We start from the raw sequence: 17,720 nt of genomic DNA, 5'->3' as shown, positions 1-17,720 counted from the left end.
AGCTGTGACTGATTACTGCTACCACCTTGATAAGGAAAATAAAAATCAAGGATGTCTGCAAGCATCAATCCTTTCGTCATGTTTACCTACAGTTCAGTTTCCAGCTATAAGTTAGTCATCCAGTGGAACAGATGCAGCAGCTGCAGCAGCACATACCACAGGATGTTGTTAGAGAGGAAATTAGAAGTCTTCAAAGCCTCACCACTACTGCCAGAGTTTAAATGAAGACGCATGGCTTCAAGCATATTGCTTACCAAGAGTGTACTGCTTACCACAGCCTGCCTCCTCAGGTCACAGCTGGTTTCTTCAGGGAAAAAAAAAAATCTCAAACCTGCCTTCAAATAACCTAACTGGAAGTTACCTGAAGTAGCGATCTTCAGTAAGTCAAACCATTAACCTGCTTTTACATAGGTAAATAGCACATGCAGTGTCATTGATATGTTCTTCATTAAAGGAAAGACTAAAACCAAGGCAGGAATCCCTTTGACTCCATTCATAATGATGGACAAACAATGCCCATGGGTTCCGTATTTCCCTCAAAGCTAAAACCGCGTAACGTCCTATGGACAAGGGTGCATTCACTGCCTGCTCCCTTCAGAGTGCACAGGTTAGTATTTCTGAGCATTCTATGAACCAAGCAAGTAAAATGCTCAGCTTACCTTACCTCAACTCCAGTCAGTTTAAGCATCCCACTGCCTGCAAAGACCTGCTAGTGTTAGTCACACTGCATCTAATGACACTCTTCTAGATAAATATTCAAAGGTCAAGTTCCAGCATGAGTAATGCGCATAGGACAGTACTCCAATGCAGAGATTTGTTACTCCCACTTAGTCATACTTAAGCATGTTAAGTATATTTCTGCACTTTGCACTTAAAAATAAAGCAGTTAAAGCTCTGAAATACATGCGAGTGTTAAAGCAGTAGCTTATTATCTCATCTACCTTTTCTTTTACTACTGCCCATCAGCCTTTAAGCAGTGGGCTTGCCATGAGATAGATATCCTAAAATCCTTTAAGTATCCAGGCTCCAGGAGACTGCACATCACAAGACTTCAACAGGGAGGGGGAAAGAAGTTGCTCAGATTGTACAGATCTTGCATAAATAGTGGAAAACTAAGACAGATTAAAACTCACTTTACCAGACTGATGCAAAAGCAAGCAGCTATTAAAATATTAGCCTTTCATTTACCAAGACCAGTTGCTAATCTACCCTACTACAAAAACTCTATAAAGCCTTGACAGTAACAAAGTAATGCCTCTCTATCATTGCATTCCAGTAAAAGCTCTCCTCAGCTGAGGGCCAAGTTTAACTTTGCAAAGCATTCTTATAATCTATAGCAGAGTCAGGCATATGATCCATCTGTCAGACTATTTCTGTTGACCATCCATTTTGGCAATGGACAAATCTGTTTTTGAAAGTCTTCCTATAAGTGATTTCTACACATATCTTTCTACAAGACAAGGAAGTCTACAAGAACTTCTAAGACCGAGTACTGAGCATAATAGTGCAAGACTGTACAGGATTAAGGACATCTTTTTATCCAGGGTTTATGCAGACTTTCAGCTTGCTTTTACTAAAACCATTCAAAGAGGAGAGCATAAAAAGAACACTTCAGTCGTGAAGGTGCATGATACCACACTGGTGAGGGAAAAAAGCCTGCTGGGAGTTGCAGTTTCTGTGAAACAAAAATGGCTTCCTAGTTTGCTCCAGACCCAAAGGCTTTTAACTGACTAATTTTCCTGTTTTGATTTGGTCAGTTTCAATAGGTATCAGGCACTCTGAGTAAAGACAAATATTTGAGGCAGTTAGGGCTTCCAGTAGCTGGTCCTACAACTTCCAGTAACAGGATTCTGCAACATAAGGCAGACAGGAGAACAGGTCCAGGTACACCAGTTACTTATTATGGCACAAGTACAGAGTTCATCAGTCTTAACTGGCTAAGTGAATTCACAGCCAGTTACAGAAATCTGCTCACAAATGCTAACATTTTAGCTCCAAATGTTGTGTTTCAACTGTGCAGAGCAGCCCCGCATCTTGCTAGGTGGCTGCCCACAACACTGCCCAAGAACAAGGTGTTTCACAAATATTCTCCTAGCATTTTAATGTTAAAAACATTTCCAACATGTGATTGTAGATTAAGTTTTAGTGGCTCTCAGGCAGCAGATTATAATTTTAGAGCACGTACGTTGCCCAGTATGTGGGAATTTAGGAAAGCAGCAGCTGTATAAGCAGCTCACACAAAGCACATAAAAACTGTGCCATTTTTATTAGCAAGCATCAGCATTCAGGTCCTCAAAGATCTGAAGTGGAAGTTCAGCAACAGGCTTATTTCTGGAGCATTACTTAATTTCATTTGAGGAGATTAACACTTTAGACATTAACTCTTACATTACCTCTGATGTGCTGTAGTACATTGGATACTGATGGCAAGAAAGCTGAGCCTACAATTTGTCCATGTCAGGGGACACCCTGAGAACTGCCACCTATATTACAACAGGTGACAGGTTTTTTCCCCTTTACAGAGCAGTTATTTAAAGAGGTATTTAAAGGACACTTTGCAAATCAAACCTTGTCCCTTATTTGATGCTAGGGAATGCAATTTGAATTCCAATCAGGAAATGTCATCTAGAAGTCTGCAGGGTTCAACCCCCTCCCCCCCAAATATGTAGAAAGCAGCTTTTTCTGCATCAGCTCAGCTAGACTGTTCAATGTGATGAAGACAGCAAATATAACAGCAAAAATTTAAAGCAGCTTATAGAGGTTCCATGTTCCCTGAGCCTCTGAAAAGAAACAAACATAAGTGAAGTGTTTGCTGCCCATAGAAACTGTATGAAATCAGAACTATTTAAAAGTACAGACTGGCCTCCTGGGTTAAACCACCTCCTTTTCAATTTAGGCAGCTTTTATTTAGTCAAGTGCCCATCACACCCTTCCTCAACCTTCAATGACTACAAGAAGTACTCTAATCAAAACAGGACATGACTATTACAGCACATCTTCCTTGCTGATGAGAGCTGGAGAACACAAAGCTGCTGCCAATACCACAGCAGAGCACCTAGCAAGGACTCAGACTCCCTGAGGCTGCTTCTCTCCCCAAGGTCAATGCTTCAGCTTACAGATAGAAGCTGCCACTCTTCTCTAGCTCTCAACATGTTCACCTGCCAAAGCTTCAGGAATAACACTATTCTAAGTTATTTTTCTCCTGGAAATGTTCCTCCCAGGGTAAAACACTAAGTAGTTGACAGGAATCAAACACCGTTTGCTATTAGATGGAAGAACAGAACATTGAAAAGCTTGAAGACAGCTTTTCTGACTACTTGTCTCCTTGCATCTAGGAGAAAGGCAGTGACAGTGCAAAAGTGTCTTCTGGTACCAGGCAGCCTGCTTATCCAGTAGAGGCTACTGTGTAAAGGATAAGAAAGGACCTAGACTGGATCCTTGACAGTGTTTCCTAACAGGCTTGACAGTCATTTGTCTCAATCTTTGAGGAGCTTATTATTTATTATTAAGTGTGCAGACAGCAAGGATAATTATTTTCAATAAGGATGATGTTGTGCCACGCCTCTACAGGAATAGATATACACACACATTTCATGGTAGAAGAAATTGGGAACAGCCAAAAAAAATGTCTAGCCCAGTTCAGCAAGCACTGGCCAAATTTGTCCTCATGAATCAAAGAGCCAATGCTGCATTTCTACAGAAACAAGAGAGCAGATGGCAGACTTTCTGTACCAATTTGAAAGACAGGAAAAGGAGACAGCTGCAGCCAGGGGTTAGGCCCAAGTGCTCAAGGGAACCAAGAGCTGTGCTGATTTGCAAGAGCTTCCATGCAAGCAGCAGTTCTTTGAATGAAAAAGGGTCTGATTATGCTACTTCACTTGGTAAGCCAAAGTACAGAGCTGGACGGGGTAGAGGAAGGGAAATAAAGAGGTAAGAAAACACGATCTCTAGGAAGACAGAGTCCCTTGCTTACCAGTGTTTGATGGATATGGAGAAAGCTTCTAGCAGTTTAGAGAACTGTAAAAAGCAGTACTAACATCTGCAAGAACAAGGTACCTGGCATGCAGCCATTTCTGGCAGTTTTACTATTCAAAGCTTTTAAATTATTCATCCACTACCACTTGGCTTACTGAATGACACTACAGTTTCAATGCATTGAATAAGTTCATAGGTGAGGATGGTGCCATGAAGGAGAAAAAAATCCAGAAGTGTTTTGTCCAAGTATTTTTGAACAGCTGCACAGATAGAATAACTTTGCTTATTTCTGCTTTTGCCCTGCCACCCAGTTTTTTCAGCAATATCCTTACCCGTTCCTCCCTTAAGCATAAGGGAGCTGAACAAACCAAGTCTGAAAGCCAGTTTGCAGCTGTATAGAAAAATTGCTCTTATAACAGATCTTATAACAAACCCAGTACTGATATAACAGGAGGGACTGTTGGGCTACTTATTTTGCTTTCATGGTAGAATTTGCAAAAAGCTGCTTAATCAGCTTTCCTAACACTCTGAATAATTAGCAAGTAATCAAAGCCTTGCAAGATTTTTTTCAGTGGAGTATGGCACAAGCTGTTTTCACATAGCTTTTTGCTAATTAGTCCTACAAACTATTTCATGCATAATTGCAAGAATTTAAATCCATTTGTTCCCCTTTAGTCTCCAGGTGATTTTCATGCCTGAAGACAGCATTTGATTTTTTTTCCATTTCTGTATTGAAAAAAAGTCTGTGATAACATCACTAGAATAGCAAAAAGAAAAATCACATACACATCTTAGAGCTGTCTTTCCTGTAAACCCTTTCAATTCCCAACAGCAATTACATTCCTGTCTCCCCAGCAGAGGTATGCAGGCAACAGACTGAACAACTATCTATTGACACATTTTGTTCTAGTTTGTTTCGGATGAGTTTGTTTCCTGGGGTCATGCAAGCCTTTCAGGCAATGTTCTGCCCAAGAACCATGTGTTGGAAATCACTGCTACAGTTTTCAGATAAGTTGGCAAGCCTGAGCTGATCCAGAGAAAGTGTGCAATCTCGGGTTGTTTGCTATTAACACAATACTAGGGTTCTGCAAGCAGCTCTTCAGCTCCCACAATTAATGCACAACAGATGTATTGCAATTTTTAGACATGTTCTGCATTTTCACTTCTTTGGGAATGCTTTGTTCTCCAACCGAGTGAAAGGCAAAAACATGCCTCTAATACAGTAGTGCTAGGAGCTTGTGCCATGAGAACAGAGCCAAAATAGGAGTAAAGTGGACTCTGAATTATCTTACAATCTGTTTCTGAAGATTAGCCTGATGCTAATATGCCTTCAAGACTGGTAATCAGCACAGCTTCATGAGTAGGGACATGTCAATCTGGAGTGCCAACGCTGGGATGACAAGTGTAAGATACACTAAGGAGGTTCTAGTTACTTGGTATTTTTTAGGGAAGCAACTGCTTTGCAGTTAAGGCACTAGCCATAATTGAGAATCCAATTTCTATGCTCAGCTTCGACATACACTTATGTTACTACCAAACTCTGAGTGCGTCAGGGAATCCTCTTTGGGCTCCTATTTCAAATGGATAATGCTTTATTTTCTCTAAGAGTTTACAGACCCTATGGCCTAAGATCTTACACCGTATGTAATCAAGGCACCTAACAGCACCACTAAAAGCCTCTCATCTCCCCTAGAATGACTATCATTAAGTCAGCTTGACTTCTGAGCTCTGAAAAGGAAGGTTCATGCAACTGCACTCAGCGCTTACTAGATAATTGATGTATTTAGGGCTTCTAAATAGGACTTGCAAGTTTTCAAAGTGATCACAGAAGAGAAATACTGTAATCAAAGTCCTTGTCCCTCAAAAACCTCATGAAATTGTAGCAAATGTTTCATATTATTGATGAAGGTAAGGGCAGCTGCACTGCTTCTGGAGGTCCTAGGATGGGAGGGCAAGGATCAGGCTGCTCAAATAGATAGTTGACATAAGGTCAATTCAAAAGTGGATTCAACAGGCTTAGAGCTGGCCAGTATGTCATTACTGTATTAAACTAGTTATGATGATGTGCTCTACCCAGTAATAGATTTCATTAGTCTTCAAGCAACTTAAGGCACTTCAAATAAGAGTGGACACTTTAAAACTAATAGCCATCCCTGTGTTCATTATAAGTGCACAGACACCATGAAAACATTTCTTTCCTGTGATTCCCGACACATTTCTCCCCTAATAGAAAGGAGATTACATGAACAGGAAGTGCTGACTGCATTCATCCATCCCACCCCATTATATAGATAGTGGGCTATAAAGTGCTGGTATAGTACAATATTAGTATATAACTACTATATAGAGGGGCAGGGATGACTGTTTCCATACATTCATGAGTAGCCCTGCACAAGACAACTTGGACCTAACCCAGGTACCTGGGACACTAACAATAATGAAATGCTTCACTTGGAACGCGTTTATTTTCCCAAGAGAATACCCTGACATTCATTTGCACTCAGGTTTAAGAAACACTAGGCAGAAGAGTGGTTATGTGCAGCTCTTCTCCCTCTTACAGAGGTCAACATGGAAAAAAATATACTACTTACTCTTTGGTCAAAAGTGGGCAGGATTTGAGTAGAAAGCGGGCCAAAGCAGAGTCCTGGTAAATGAGCTCAGGAGGGGCAGTTGGGCTTTTTAAATTCAAGCAGCGAACAATAACATACAGAACAGCAGCAACTGCAGCTAGCTTCACCCCATCAAACACTGCCGGCAGCTCAGGGGTTTCCAACATTGCACTCATTTTGAACCTGGAAATAAAGAACAATATTAAAGCTTTTTGCAATATACTGTTGGATATAAATATCAAGGCCCATGTTAAACATAACATTGTGCTAACGAACTAAATTTGTCAGTTCACACCGCTACAAAAATCTTAGCATATCAACTCAGACTAGCAACTTTTAAGGTGAAAGGAAGTTTATTTTGTACTGCTGTAAAAACCCTGACCACCACAAGAAATAGAAACTAGATGATCAGTTGGAAAGGAGATTTATGTCTAATCAGTGCTCCACTAGAATTGCAACAGTGTCTCAGGTGTCAGACCCTAGAGCCTGCAGACAGTCAATACTTTCCGGATCTTGGCCAAGACAATCCGGCTCAAATAGAAGCCGAGTGAAAAGCCAGGCTATAAAGACACATCAGCAGCTTTGGATGTGTGTTTTCCTCCCAGATGTACAAGCCAGGCTTGAAAAGGAGAACTTGAAAGAACTACTGTGTTAGCTCCTCAGCCTGAATTTTGCAACTGGTACTAACTCCTGCGTGTATTTACAGTGGTCACTTTATGTACTAGTGACTTCAGCATTTCTTTTAATTCGCTTCAGCAGCTGAAGGAAGAGGACTAGATTAATATCTAGTCTTTCAAGGGCTTCAGAGTAAAAGGAAGTGGGGCAGGGGAAAGAATTAAAAACCCACAAGATAACAGTATCCTTCCAGCTTAAACTCAGATTTTTAAACTGACCCAGCTTTTTTTGAACACATGGTTCAAATAGCTGGCTGCAGTTATTACAGGGACATTTCATCCATATTGAAGGCGCAGGTTTTTGCCTGGGTCTTTCCTCAGTCACATTGTTAACCCAAGTAAGATAGCAACTGACAAGTCAAGTCTTACCAATGTCACTTTTCCGTCCAACTAGAAATAATTGCCAGTCCTCAGTAGATCTGTCACTATCTGGATCCACGTGCTACCCGAGTTACCCTGTGAAGGGAGGAAAAGCAAACTGATTATTACTGATAAGGCTGCATCTCTCGGCTGGAAAGGAAGAACACAAATTTATACAGGTCCCATCGCAGACACTGCAATTGATTTGTGTATTCAGTCATAACCACTTCAACCCTGATCTACCTGCATCAAACCTCTTGCCTATGGACAAATTCCAGACTAGATCAGTTGCCTACAGTGTATTAATTCATCTACAGTATGCAAATACACCTTTATGAGTAGAGCTAGACAGACAGCAATAATGAAAACCAGCAACTTCAGGGTAAAGCCAAGCTATGAGCTTCCACGTCATCACCTTTGCAAGACAGTGACATTGTCCCATTACAAAAACTACCCAAATCCCTTCATATTTAAAAGGCTAGAAGTAGCAGGCTACTGTTCTTCTCGACGTCATGCAATATCCACACTGTTACTGAAGTGTGAAGCCAGCCTGTAAGAAGTTTCCTGCTACTTTTACTCAGGCTTAGCAAAGCAGCTCACTCCTACAGATGGAAGCTTGTGAACAGTCTCTACTTGTTCCCACACTTGCTTTTTTGAGAAGTTACAACATATCACACTTCAACAAGATGGTGAGAGCCACCAGGAGGCTCAGATACAGCCACCTAATTAACACTAGTGCACATGCACCAAGGCTTGTTACAAGAATTGATGATGCCAATAAAAGAAAAAGCTTTCAGCCTGTAAAAATGTAAGCGATATTTACAGCTAGAACTGGATTCCCTACAGGCACAACAAACCCATAGGGAATCAGAGCTTCCAGGAAAAAGCTCCAGAACCGTCTGCTCTCTACCACAGCTGCTGCTTCCAACTCGGAACACACACCAACAGGACAGGCCATACCAAAGCCTTACTCTTCTTCCTAGCGGGAAGACAAAATCTCAGAAGTACTTTCCGTACTCAGCGCAGCTACACCAAAATCCTTTGGAAGAAAACAAGTCTGACATCAGCTATTGATTAACAGTGTGCTGGAAAGCTGCAAGCTTCTGCCACCGTAACCATCCGTGTTGCAGGAGAACAGAGGGTGAGGAAAGTGGAGATATTTAATATTTGATAACTCTGAAGCTTTTATTTTCCAATTCTGAGCTTCACAGAGAGAGGGAGAGGAATGGGCTACAAAAAGCCATTTACTCTTCTGAACAGAAGATTACATTGGCATCATGTGTCTCAATGAAGAGTTCGAGTACAACATTAAGCTGTAATATGCTACCTCAGTTCCATAATTAGTAGACTTTCACCAACACTACTGCCAACTATGTAAAGGACAACAGGCAACCTACAGCAACAGCTTCTCCAGGGGAGATACCATCAGCAGAAGAGCAGACCAAGTTCCTGACAATCACTAACTCAAGGACAATCAGGTGCTTGAGCAAATTTTCCCAGCTGAAACTCCCAGAAGTTCTGTTGGCATCTTCCTTTCACTGTTTTATTTAGAAAATTAAGTAACACTGATACAAAAGTTACCCAAGACTTTCCTGCCACCTGGATTTTAAACTTGTTTGCTGTTTACAGCTTTCACATTATTAGTGAAATTTAAAAGAAAACTGGGCCTAATTAGTCATTAGCATTTTGTACTAGAGACTCAATATAACTGAGCCAACTAAGCTGTATCTCCCTGACAGTCTTCTTTCCCACATAATCTTCACATTACAAACACACCACAGCTTTTCTGATACTTCTATATCTCATTTTAGCCTGTCAGTACCTTAAAGCATACTAGCTTGGAGTTACTTTCAGAAAAATCAGCTGTTGGTAGGCAGGATTATGGTTTGACCCTTGTAAACTAGTATTCTTCCATTTTAGACAGTCTAAATATACATTCACCGTGCATACACACCTCAAACATGTGCTAGCAGTTCATGTATTTGTCAGGATCTTTACCTAAAAGCTCAGATCAGTCTGTGTACGGCAAACATGAAATTGGCACTGCTGTTGCAGTTGCACAGCTCTCCACAGTGAGTAACTAAGCAATGGATCCAAGTCCAAGAAGACTAGACTGGTAAACTCCACACCCTGTGGATGCACCTGTGGCACTTCAGGTACTTCCTTAAGAATCTGTTATTTCTGAAGACCTAAACAGACCTGTCTCAGCCAGGGCAGATTTAAAAGGTCCCTTAGGCATGGCAGGTGGGTGACACTGGGCACAGCAGGAGGATGCTGTGGGGTATTGGATTGTTGCATACTGAAGTCAGTTCTGGTTCCATCACTACTGTGCTTCTCTTGGTTTTATCAAAATTCATTCTTTATTAATCTAAGTGACTCTTACTGTAATACCATTGATATAGCATGTAACAATTATAGTAATGCTGATATACAGTGGCAGGGTTATACAGCAATTAACATCATACAACTTTATTGGTTATTCTTACCTAAAATCAAGGCACCTTGAGACACACATGGGATTTCCCCATCCTTCCACATCACCCACCAAGTGCATCCAGGTCCTAGAGCAAAAGCAATCCCAGAAATGCGTTTGCCTTTGCCTGAGGTAGGAGTAACTCAGACTGTTTTCCCCAGCATATTTGCTTAGTACATGAACTTTATCCCCTTCTACAGTAGGTAGAAGTTGTGATTAGGCAGGGCCAGGTCAACTGACAGATCCTCTAGCACTGACTAACCAGATGGCTTTTGCTGAATGTGTATCCCAGTGTTTGAAGGTCCCACCACCCGTTGCTCTCAGTGTAGTCTTTAACACTTCACTGTATCATTTGATTTTCCCCAAGGCTGGTGCATGATAGGGGATGTGCTATACCCACTCAATGCCATGCTCTTTGGCCCAGGTGTCTATGAGGTTGTATCAGAAATGAGTTCCACTGTTCTTTCTGGGGTGCCATGCCACCCTAAAGCTTGCTTTTCAAGGCCCAGGACAGTGTTCTGGGCAGTGGCCTGGGGCATGGTACATGTTTCCAGTCACCCAGTGGTTGCTTCCACCATTGTAAGCACATGGTGCTTGCCTTGGCAGGTTCATGGGAGTGTGGTATAGTCAGTAAAACTGTTAAAGCTGTGCAGGTCACCAACGAAGCCTTTAAAAGGTCCCTTCCAAGCCAAAAGCGTTCTATGATTTGAGAGCTCTGCCTCTAATCACATAGGACAAATGCCTCCCTATTTACAGGCAGGGATGAGGTCACCTTGCTTCTGTTTTGTTAAACCCTCTTTGCATTGACCCAATAAACTTGTCTGTTTACAAAAAAGGACAGATAAGCACAGTGTTGAGCCAGTCAAATTTTAATCTAGAATCTCCCCTAAATGGGTCAGCATTAATACAAACAGACAAACATTTGGCCTCTTCTGAACACAGAACACTAGATTTACTTCTAGCAGGCTAGGAAAAAAATCAGCAAGAGGTACTAAGTATATCACTGGAAGCAATCAAGCCTGCCTTTTCATCCTTCACAGGGTTGGAGATCCCTGTTGATGAACACAAAGAAGTTGAAGCTCTTGGCACCAAGGACATTATTCTGAAGCACCTTAAGTGTACAATTCTTTTATTTAAAAATCACTTAAAGGCATGACAGCCCCAAAGACTGACAGACTGACTTTTCAAGCAATATTCTTAAGTCCCATTTGTGACTGAGGACTAACTTTAAAAATCAATCACTGGAAAGCAAGTGCTGAATTTGCGGGGTCTTTTAATTTGCCCTTTCATCACAGAATAAAAAGCTGAAAATCATGTTAAGGGAAACACTTCAGCATTACTGTTAACAGAGTGCATCTCACCCATACAAGTATATTGAGGAAAAACACCCCAAACATGTCTCCCCTTTCCAGACAGGAATAGAAACAAGTACAACAAAAGCCAGTAGAGGTAGAGCAAATTCCTTATCTATCCTTTCAAAGACACTGGGTTCTGGGAAAGCCATCATCAAGATATTTACTATTCCTCAAACAGGCACTACAAATCTGAGACCTGTACACATTTCTGTTCCAGGCTTCCTGGGGAGAAAAGACTCTTCCAGGGACAGAAGTCACTTCATCTGTGACTCAGCAGGGCACACACACGATTTGGTAATTACCAAGTGTTACAGGTCCTCCACCCATGCTGAAGCTGAGCCTGACTGGAAAGCCAACATTAAAAAAGAAAAGACATTAAAGGAAGCCAATCCCATAGGGTACTTCCCTCAGGCATTTAATGAGCAACTGAAAGCCTGGCAGGCTCACTTCGCTGAAGCATTAGAAATGCTTTGGGCTAAAGCAAAGATGCAGCTGTATGGAACTGCCCACAGACAAGAGTAAAGGCAGACTCTTTAAGGGGCTCCACTGGCAAGATATTTTATGCTCCATTACATTCACTGGAGAATCCTGAAGGAATCCCATCTCCAGGACTGGCAGTTTGATACAAAACCCTCCTAGATGCCCTCCCACCAGTCAGCCTTCTGGCTCACTAGTGCTTTCAGAGCTCAGCTGGACACCAAAACACTGGAGCATGCCTGGCCAACACTGAAAGCCATTAAAAAAAAATCCCCTTTCCTATCCTTTTACAGCTTCTACCAAGTCATGTAATACCCTCTCTTCCCCACTAAGATTCAGAAGAGCCAGAGATGCTGTTTCTAGACAGATTAAGCAGACAACATTCGTTAACTAATTTATCAGACATTTCTTGGACTGGTTTCATTTATTTGTAGTGCCTGTTTGGGGAATAAAACTCTGAAAGCAAGTCTGCTAGACAAGCAGAAAGCAAAACATCCTACTTCAAAGAGTTGTGCCTAGGCAGATTCAGATCAGAAATAAGGGGTTTTTCCCCTCCCTCTCTGAAGGGGGAAGAAGGAAGGCTGTTTTCACTGAAGTTAGTTTTTCAGAGAAGGTTTCCAGGAAATTAATCATCTTTAATATCAGCCAAAGCTAATGGTTCTTCTGAAAGATACACTGCAAAACCAGAAGTTACAGGCCTATCACTACCAGGTAAGCTATTTAGAACCACATTATGGAGAAGGGAACTTTATTAAGGAAAGGGTGGAAAGTCAGAGCACTACAAAGGTTTTTAAACAAAACCAGGTTTTACACCAGCATACTATTCTAATTTCACTCTAGGAAGTGTACACAAGCATGTCACACTGCTGAGCTTTCCATGGATTAATTGCAGAGGAAAATGTTTAGAAACCATCCAGATTAAAACATACACAGGGAATGTATACACCTGGGAATGACTCTGAAGCAACGTGTCTTAATGGGAAAGGCTGTCAGACTAAGTTTTTGTAAAGCCCTGGAGTGCTTTAGTCTGAGGTCACACAAGCTACATGAATACAGGAATCTATGCAAGAGGAATCATGAAAAAAGCCTCAAGCTTTATTGCAGTCCCATATCCTGCCTTTTACCCAGCACTTTTTCTATAAAAGATGCTTTCATTTTTACAGAAAAAAGTCTTAGGCCTGAACTGCTACTTTAAGGTCTCCAAAAATTTACACAGGTACAAGGATTTTAGGGCCACACCAGTACTATGCCTCATCAGTTTAGGCAGACAAAGCAAGGCGTCACACCACTTATTTCAAGACTGGCATCTAACCAGCCCAAGTTTACCCCATGCAGAACCTCCTATTATCTTCAGTGGTAGCTCAGAAGAGAACACGTCAGAAGCAAATGCTGAGATCATCTTGATGTATTGCTCAGTACTCCTGGCCATTTAAAACAGCCAACTAAGTCTCAGATCTCAAAGTGCAGAGGGTATAATTAAGAATTAGCTGAGCACTTCAAGCATTTAAGCTTAGGTTTTTCAGGAGATGTGGCCATGAGAGATAAAGCACAATCCTGGCCAGAGTCATCAGGAATCTGGCAAAGTCCACCACAGTTTTGTTGTCAAACATCTGACAGATTTTATCTCCAAATAAAGAGGACACACTGACATGTCCCATCACCACGATGCTTAAAAGGACATTATTTGGACAGTGCACACAAGTCCTTGATGCAAATCCCTCTGCCTTGTGCCAGAGCCAGCACCCAGGCCAGGATTTGGCTGGTTGGTGAGTATATAAAAACAGCAGGTACTGTTTACACCATGTTCCAACAAGAATTTCTTGGCTGGTGCCTTCACTGGAATTTGACCTTTTAATCAGGTACAATACTTGGCTCATATACTAAATTTAGAGGTCCTGTGAGGTTACAGGGACAAAGTTCATCGCACAAGGCATCATCAGCACAGTCAGAAAGACAGGTGTCTTAACTGGAGGGGTTTTTTTCCCCTTTTTTGACTATGAGAAGTCCTACACTTTCAGAGCAGAAGCCAAGCACCTAAGACAGTTGGGTGTGCATGCCAAGGCAGCTTAAGAAAGCACCTGAGACTAATTCTATGGCCAACAGGGCCAAAGAATCTTTAGGTCTTTCACTTCCCCAATAAAGCTAATTTACAGTCAAGTGAGCCTTGACTTTCACTTCCTTCCAACTACAGGAACTGCTTTTGTTCCTTCACAATATCATTTTAACTGATCAAAATGGTTCTACTGCATGACAGGCAGCTTTTGTATATTATCTAAGAAGGTTGCTCTGTTGACTCCCTGTCTATCACCTTATCTGGTTCCTGCTTGTCACAGATGGATTGAAAAACACTGCATTAGCTTTTATTGCACACACCTGATGTATAAGATTAAACTAAGACAAGACAAGGGTCTGATGACTCCACAGAAATCAATTAATTGCATCTTATCTTCAAGGAAAGCCTCATGTTATTTAAGCAAACAAGTATTTGATTACTGCACAGACTTAGGACTTTGTCACACTCTAACCACTGCCTTATGGAACTACACGGTAGAGCTCCTTGTACAAGAGGTCAAGCTTACTTTTAGGTACTGAGAGGGAAGAAATATTGCCTAACACCCTTCCACAGTCTTATAGCATTAGCAGGTGTCATCTGCTTACCGTGTAACCCAGTGTCAGTGGGCAGCATTAAAGCTTGAGGTAATAAGTGGAATAAATACACAGCAGAGAACCCGACAATCCATGCTCAGTAATTGAGGGAATGCTACTGGCATCAAACCACAGGCAGCTAAGTGAGCCGATACAAACTGCATTACAGACTAAACCCCCTGAAGGAGTCTGCTCTATTCCTTCACTGTATTTTGAAATGCACCATCATACTGTTAAAGCCTCATTTACCCTCAGACTCCAACCTCTCCATCCTGAGCTCAGATGTACATATCAGAGGAGCAGCCCAAAGTCCAAGCACATCACAGCTGTTTGCTCAGCTGAGTAAGGGGGGAGCATGCTCCACACCAGACTAGCTGCACAGCAGGGAAAGACCATCTATCACCAAAGCATGAGTTCAGACAGCTGAGAGAACTTTAATCAAGACTGGTCCAATTCAAGCAGTCTGAAAACACCCATATTTGAACATGATCAAAAGCTGAGCTGGCAATTCACTCGGAGGTCTTCAAACACCTTGCTTATTTTTTTTTCCCCCCCCGACAAGCAGCTCTGCTCCACAGCAGTACAGAAGACTTGCAGAGTCATTCTCTCAGTCTAACTGTAACAGATAGAAGGCTCACACTAGAGAAGTCTAAATCACATAGTTACATTAAAAATGAAGCAACAGCATTTCAGGACAAAAGAACCAAATACAAAGAGACAGGACCTGACCAACACACAGCTACTACTGCTGCAGAAAACTCAAGTTTTTATCAGAATGAGCACTACAGCAGTCACCAGCAACTCAAAGTTTGAAGAGCTACATTGCCCACTCTCCTGCTGAATCCGAGTGGGAGGATAGGGATATTACAGGCACATGTCTTGGGATGTTTTCTCCTTACCTCTTACAAGGATGTTCACCATAAATGACTGTGCATCTGCTTATTTCACTTAGTACAATCTTTCATATTCACACATGCCCAACCAACACTTCACAGAACTGGGTGTTCTAGTTAAGGGACAGCCAGGCTTGAACACCCTCAGCATAATCTTTCTGGAACATGCATCTCTGTGCAAAAGCATCTTTGAAGATGTAAGTAAGTTTAGAGGCAGGACAAGCTGTTGAACAGTGAACACCTCACTAGCAGCCAGTTACTTGTCCTAGCTGACCCTTTCCATGAGGAGCCCATACTACACTGTTTGAGTACTCAGTGTCCTGAATAGGGCTGCAGCTCAATTATTAGCAACTAGTACATCAAAAGTTTCGGAAGGGCTTGGTGTTTGCAGGAGCTCCGTCTGTATTAGTAGAGGAAGTTGTCACTGCCATTTTAGTCAGACTGAACCCATGATAAGAAACTCAAGTATTTCTCAACAGTAAAGTACTAGGCAACTGCACTTCTTGGTCAATCTAGAGATACAGCTAAAAGTCTCCGTACATTGCAAAGCATGACACTTCCTTCCACTGCCATTACCTCTGACACTGCACAGGCACAAAGATGTTTCAAGCACCTGGTTTGTACAGAACTGCTTTGCAAAGCATTTTGAATTACTGTTGCCTGATGCTGTCAGAGTAATACCAGCAGAGACAATCTTTATTATTAAGTCAACTGATATAGCTGGAGAAAAGACAAGCCCTTGGGCACACAAGCCTTCCTAGAGCTAAACGAGGCTCAGATAGCTGCCTGACTAAGTTAGCATCATTGCCACCCACATATGTTTGGCAAGCGGGACTTTGCTTCTCCATAAGAAGGACAGACTGCCCTTGCACATTGAAATTAAATGAACTGTTTGGTACTGAACTCAGTCAGCTGAGTTTGATCAGATTTTTTTAAACTGCATATAAGCTTAATCTTTGCAAGCTATTTAGGCTGAAGAAGGGTAAATACATGCACGGAAGTTCAACTGATCTATAGTACACATTAAGAATAGCAATTCAGAGCTATAACACACTGTGAAATATGATCTTTCAGAAAAACTCAAAAGCGTAGATGAAGACTCCAATGTACTAGCAGAACTATGATGATTTAGGTTTTTGCTGAAAAGTCCAAAATACCAGTTTCAGGCTGGTGTCTGCATCTTTCAGCAAGAATTACAAGCACCGAAGACCCCAGCATGTACACTCCTACTAGAGACTTTGCTACAACCTGTTTAACTTAATCTGAGTTCTGGCACTGCCAGAGCTGGCAGCATGGACATAAGGATGAAGAGACCAGAGATACAAAGCAAGAAGGGGGAGTAACTGGGCAATGCAAATCCAGCAGCACCCAGGACACTTCCATTATCAAATGAGGTTAAATTACAGCTACAGGTTTGAATCACTGCTCTAAAGCCACCATTTTCTATAGTACAAATTACATCTAAACGTACAGTTGGAACTTCGCAGATTTGGATAACCTCTCCATATCCCTGTGTCAAGGACAAATGATGTTATTCTGCCATCTTTCCTTCCCAATACCACATCCCAGAACAGTGACTATTTCAGCATGTTAATCTCTGGGTTTTCACATGACAACTTTAATAATGCAGCTTTATGAAACACTAAGAGCCTAAGCTGCTATTCATTCCCTGAATAGAAAAATATAGCTTTTACAAGAAGAGTAGAACAAATTAATTTTTAAGTTTTAGCTTCAGAAACAGTTTTGCAAGATGGAAAGTTTTATCCCCAACTGCTACATCTTTTCCACCCCTAAAAAAGACAGTCTGGCACAATCTTCGGTCAGCCTCATCCTCTATGCAGCTAATTCACTCAGTGACACAAAGGAGCTCCCATGTAAAAGCTGAAATACAACTATTTTTAAGAATAAGGCAGGAGAATAGAATAACTCAAACATTAGCACTTAGTTATTTTTTAATATCCTTCCTGTTCTTGACTTTGTGACTGCAATAAACGATCGTTAGAATAATAAAAAAGGCTGCATGGTCACTGATCCAAGAAGAGACAAGAGAAATTATTCAAACTTCTCTTGCGATATAAGAACTAAGCAAGCATCTAAGAAAGAAAGTGAAGTAGACAAACCACGAAAAGCACAGAATCAAGAAAAAGCAAGAAAACAACAGAACAATCAAACACTAGTTGTCAATAACAAAACTCCCTGCACAGGGAATAAACATTATTGAAGAAGGACTGAAAATGAGATATCATGAATGCAAATGG

The 17,720-nt window shown here is 41.4% G+C and overlaps 1 protein-coding gene across 3 annotated transcripts in view; it reads right to left on the bottom strand.

Annotated features, from left to right (window-relative positions):
* The window catches only part of ABHD2 (abhydrolase domain containing 2, acylglycerol lipase), a 43,165-nt gene that overhangs the window by 24,146 nt on the left and 1,299 nt on the right, over positions 1 to 17,720 (bottom strand). For 2 of the 3 annotated variants that reach the window (XM_074880327.1, XM_074880328.1), the window contains exons 2-3: positions 7,628 to 7,714; positions 6,567 to 6,767 (exon numbers count right to left, since the gene is read on the bottom strand). In XM_074880327.1, the coding sequence (XP_074736428.1) occupies positions 6,567 to 6,760 (194 nt within the window). In that variant the 5' untranslated portion in view covers positions 6,761 to 6,767; positions 7,628 to 7,714. Of the gene's footprint in view, positions 1 to 6,566; positions 6,768 to 7,627; positions 7,715 to 17,720 lie in introns of those variants that run through there. The other variant, XM_074880329.1, reaches the window with a different exon arrangement.

The sequence above is a fragment of the Strix uralensis genome, chromosome 11 (assembly GCF_047716275.1).
Source record: "Strix uralensis isolate ZFMK-TIS-50842 chromosome 11, bStrUra1, whole genome shotgun sequence".
Lineage (NCBI taxonomy): Eukaryota > Metazoa > Chordata > Aves > Strigiformes > Strigidae > Strix > Strix uralensis.
This window is presented reverse-complemented; position numbering and strand designations above follow the sequence as displayed.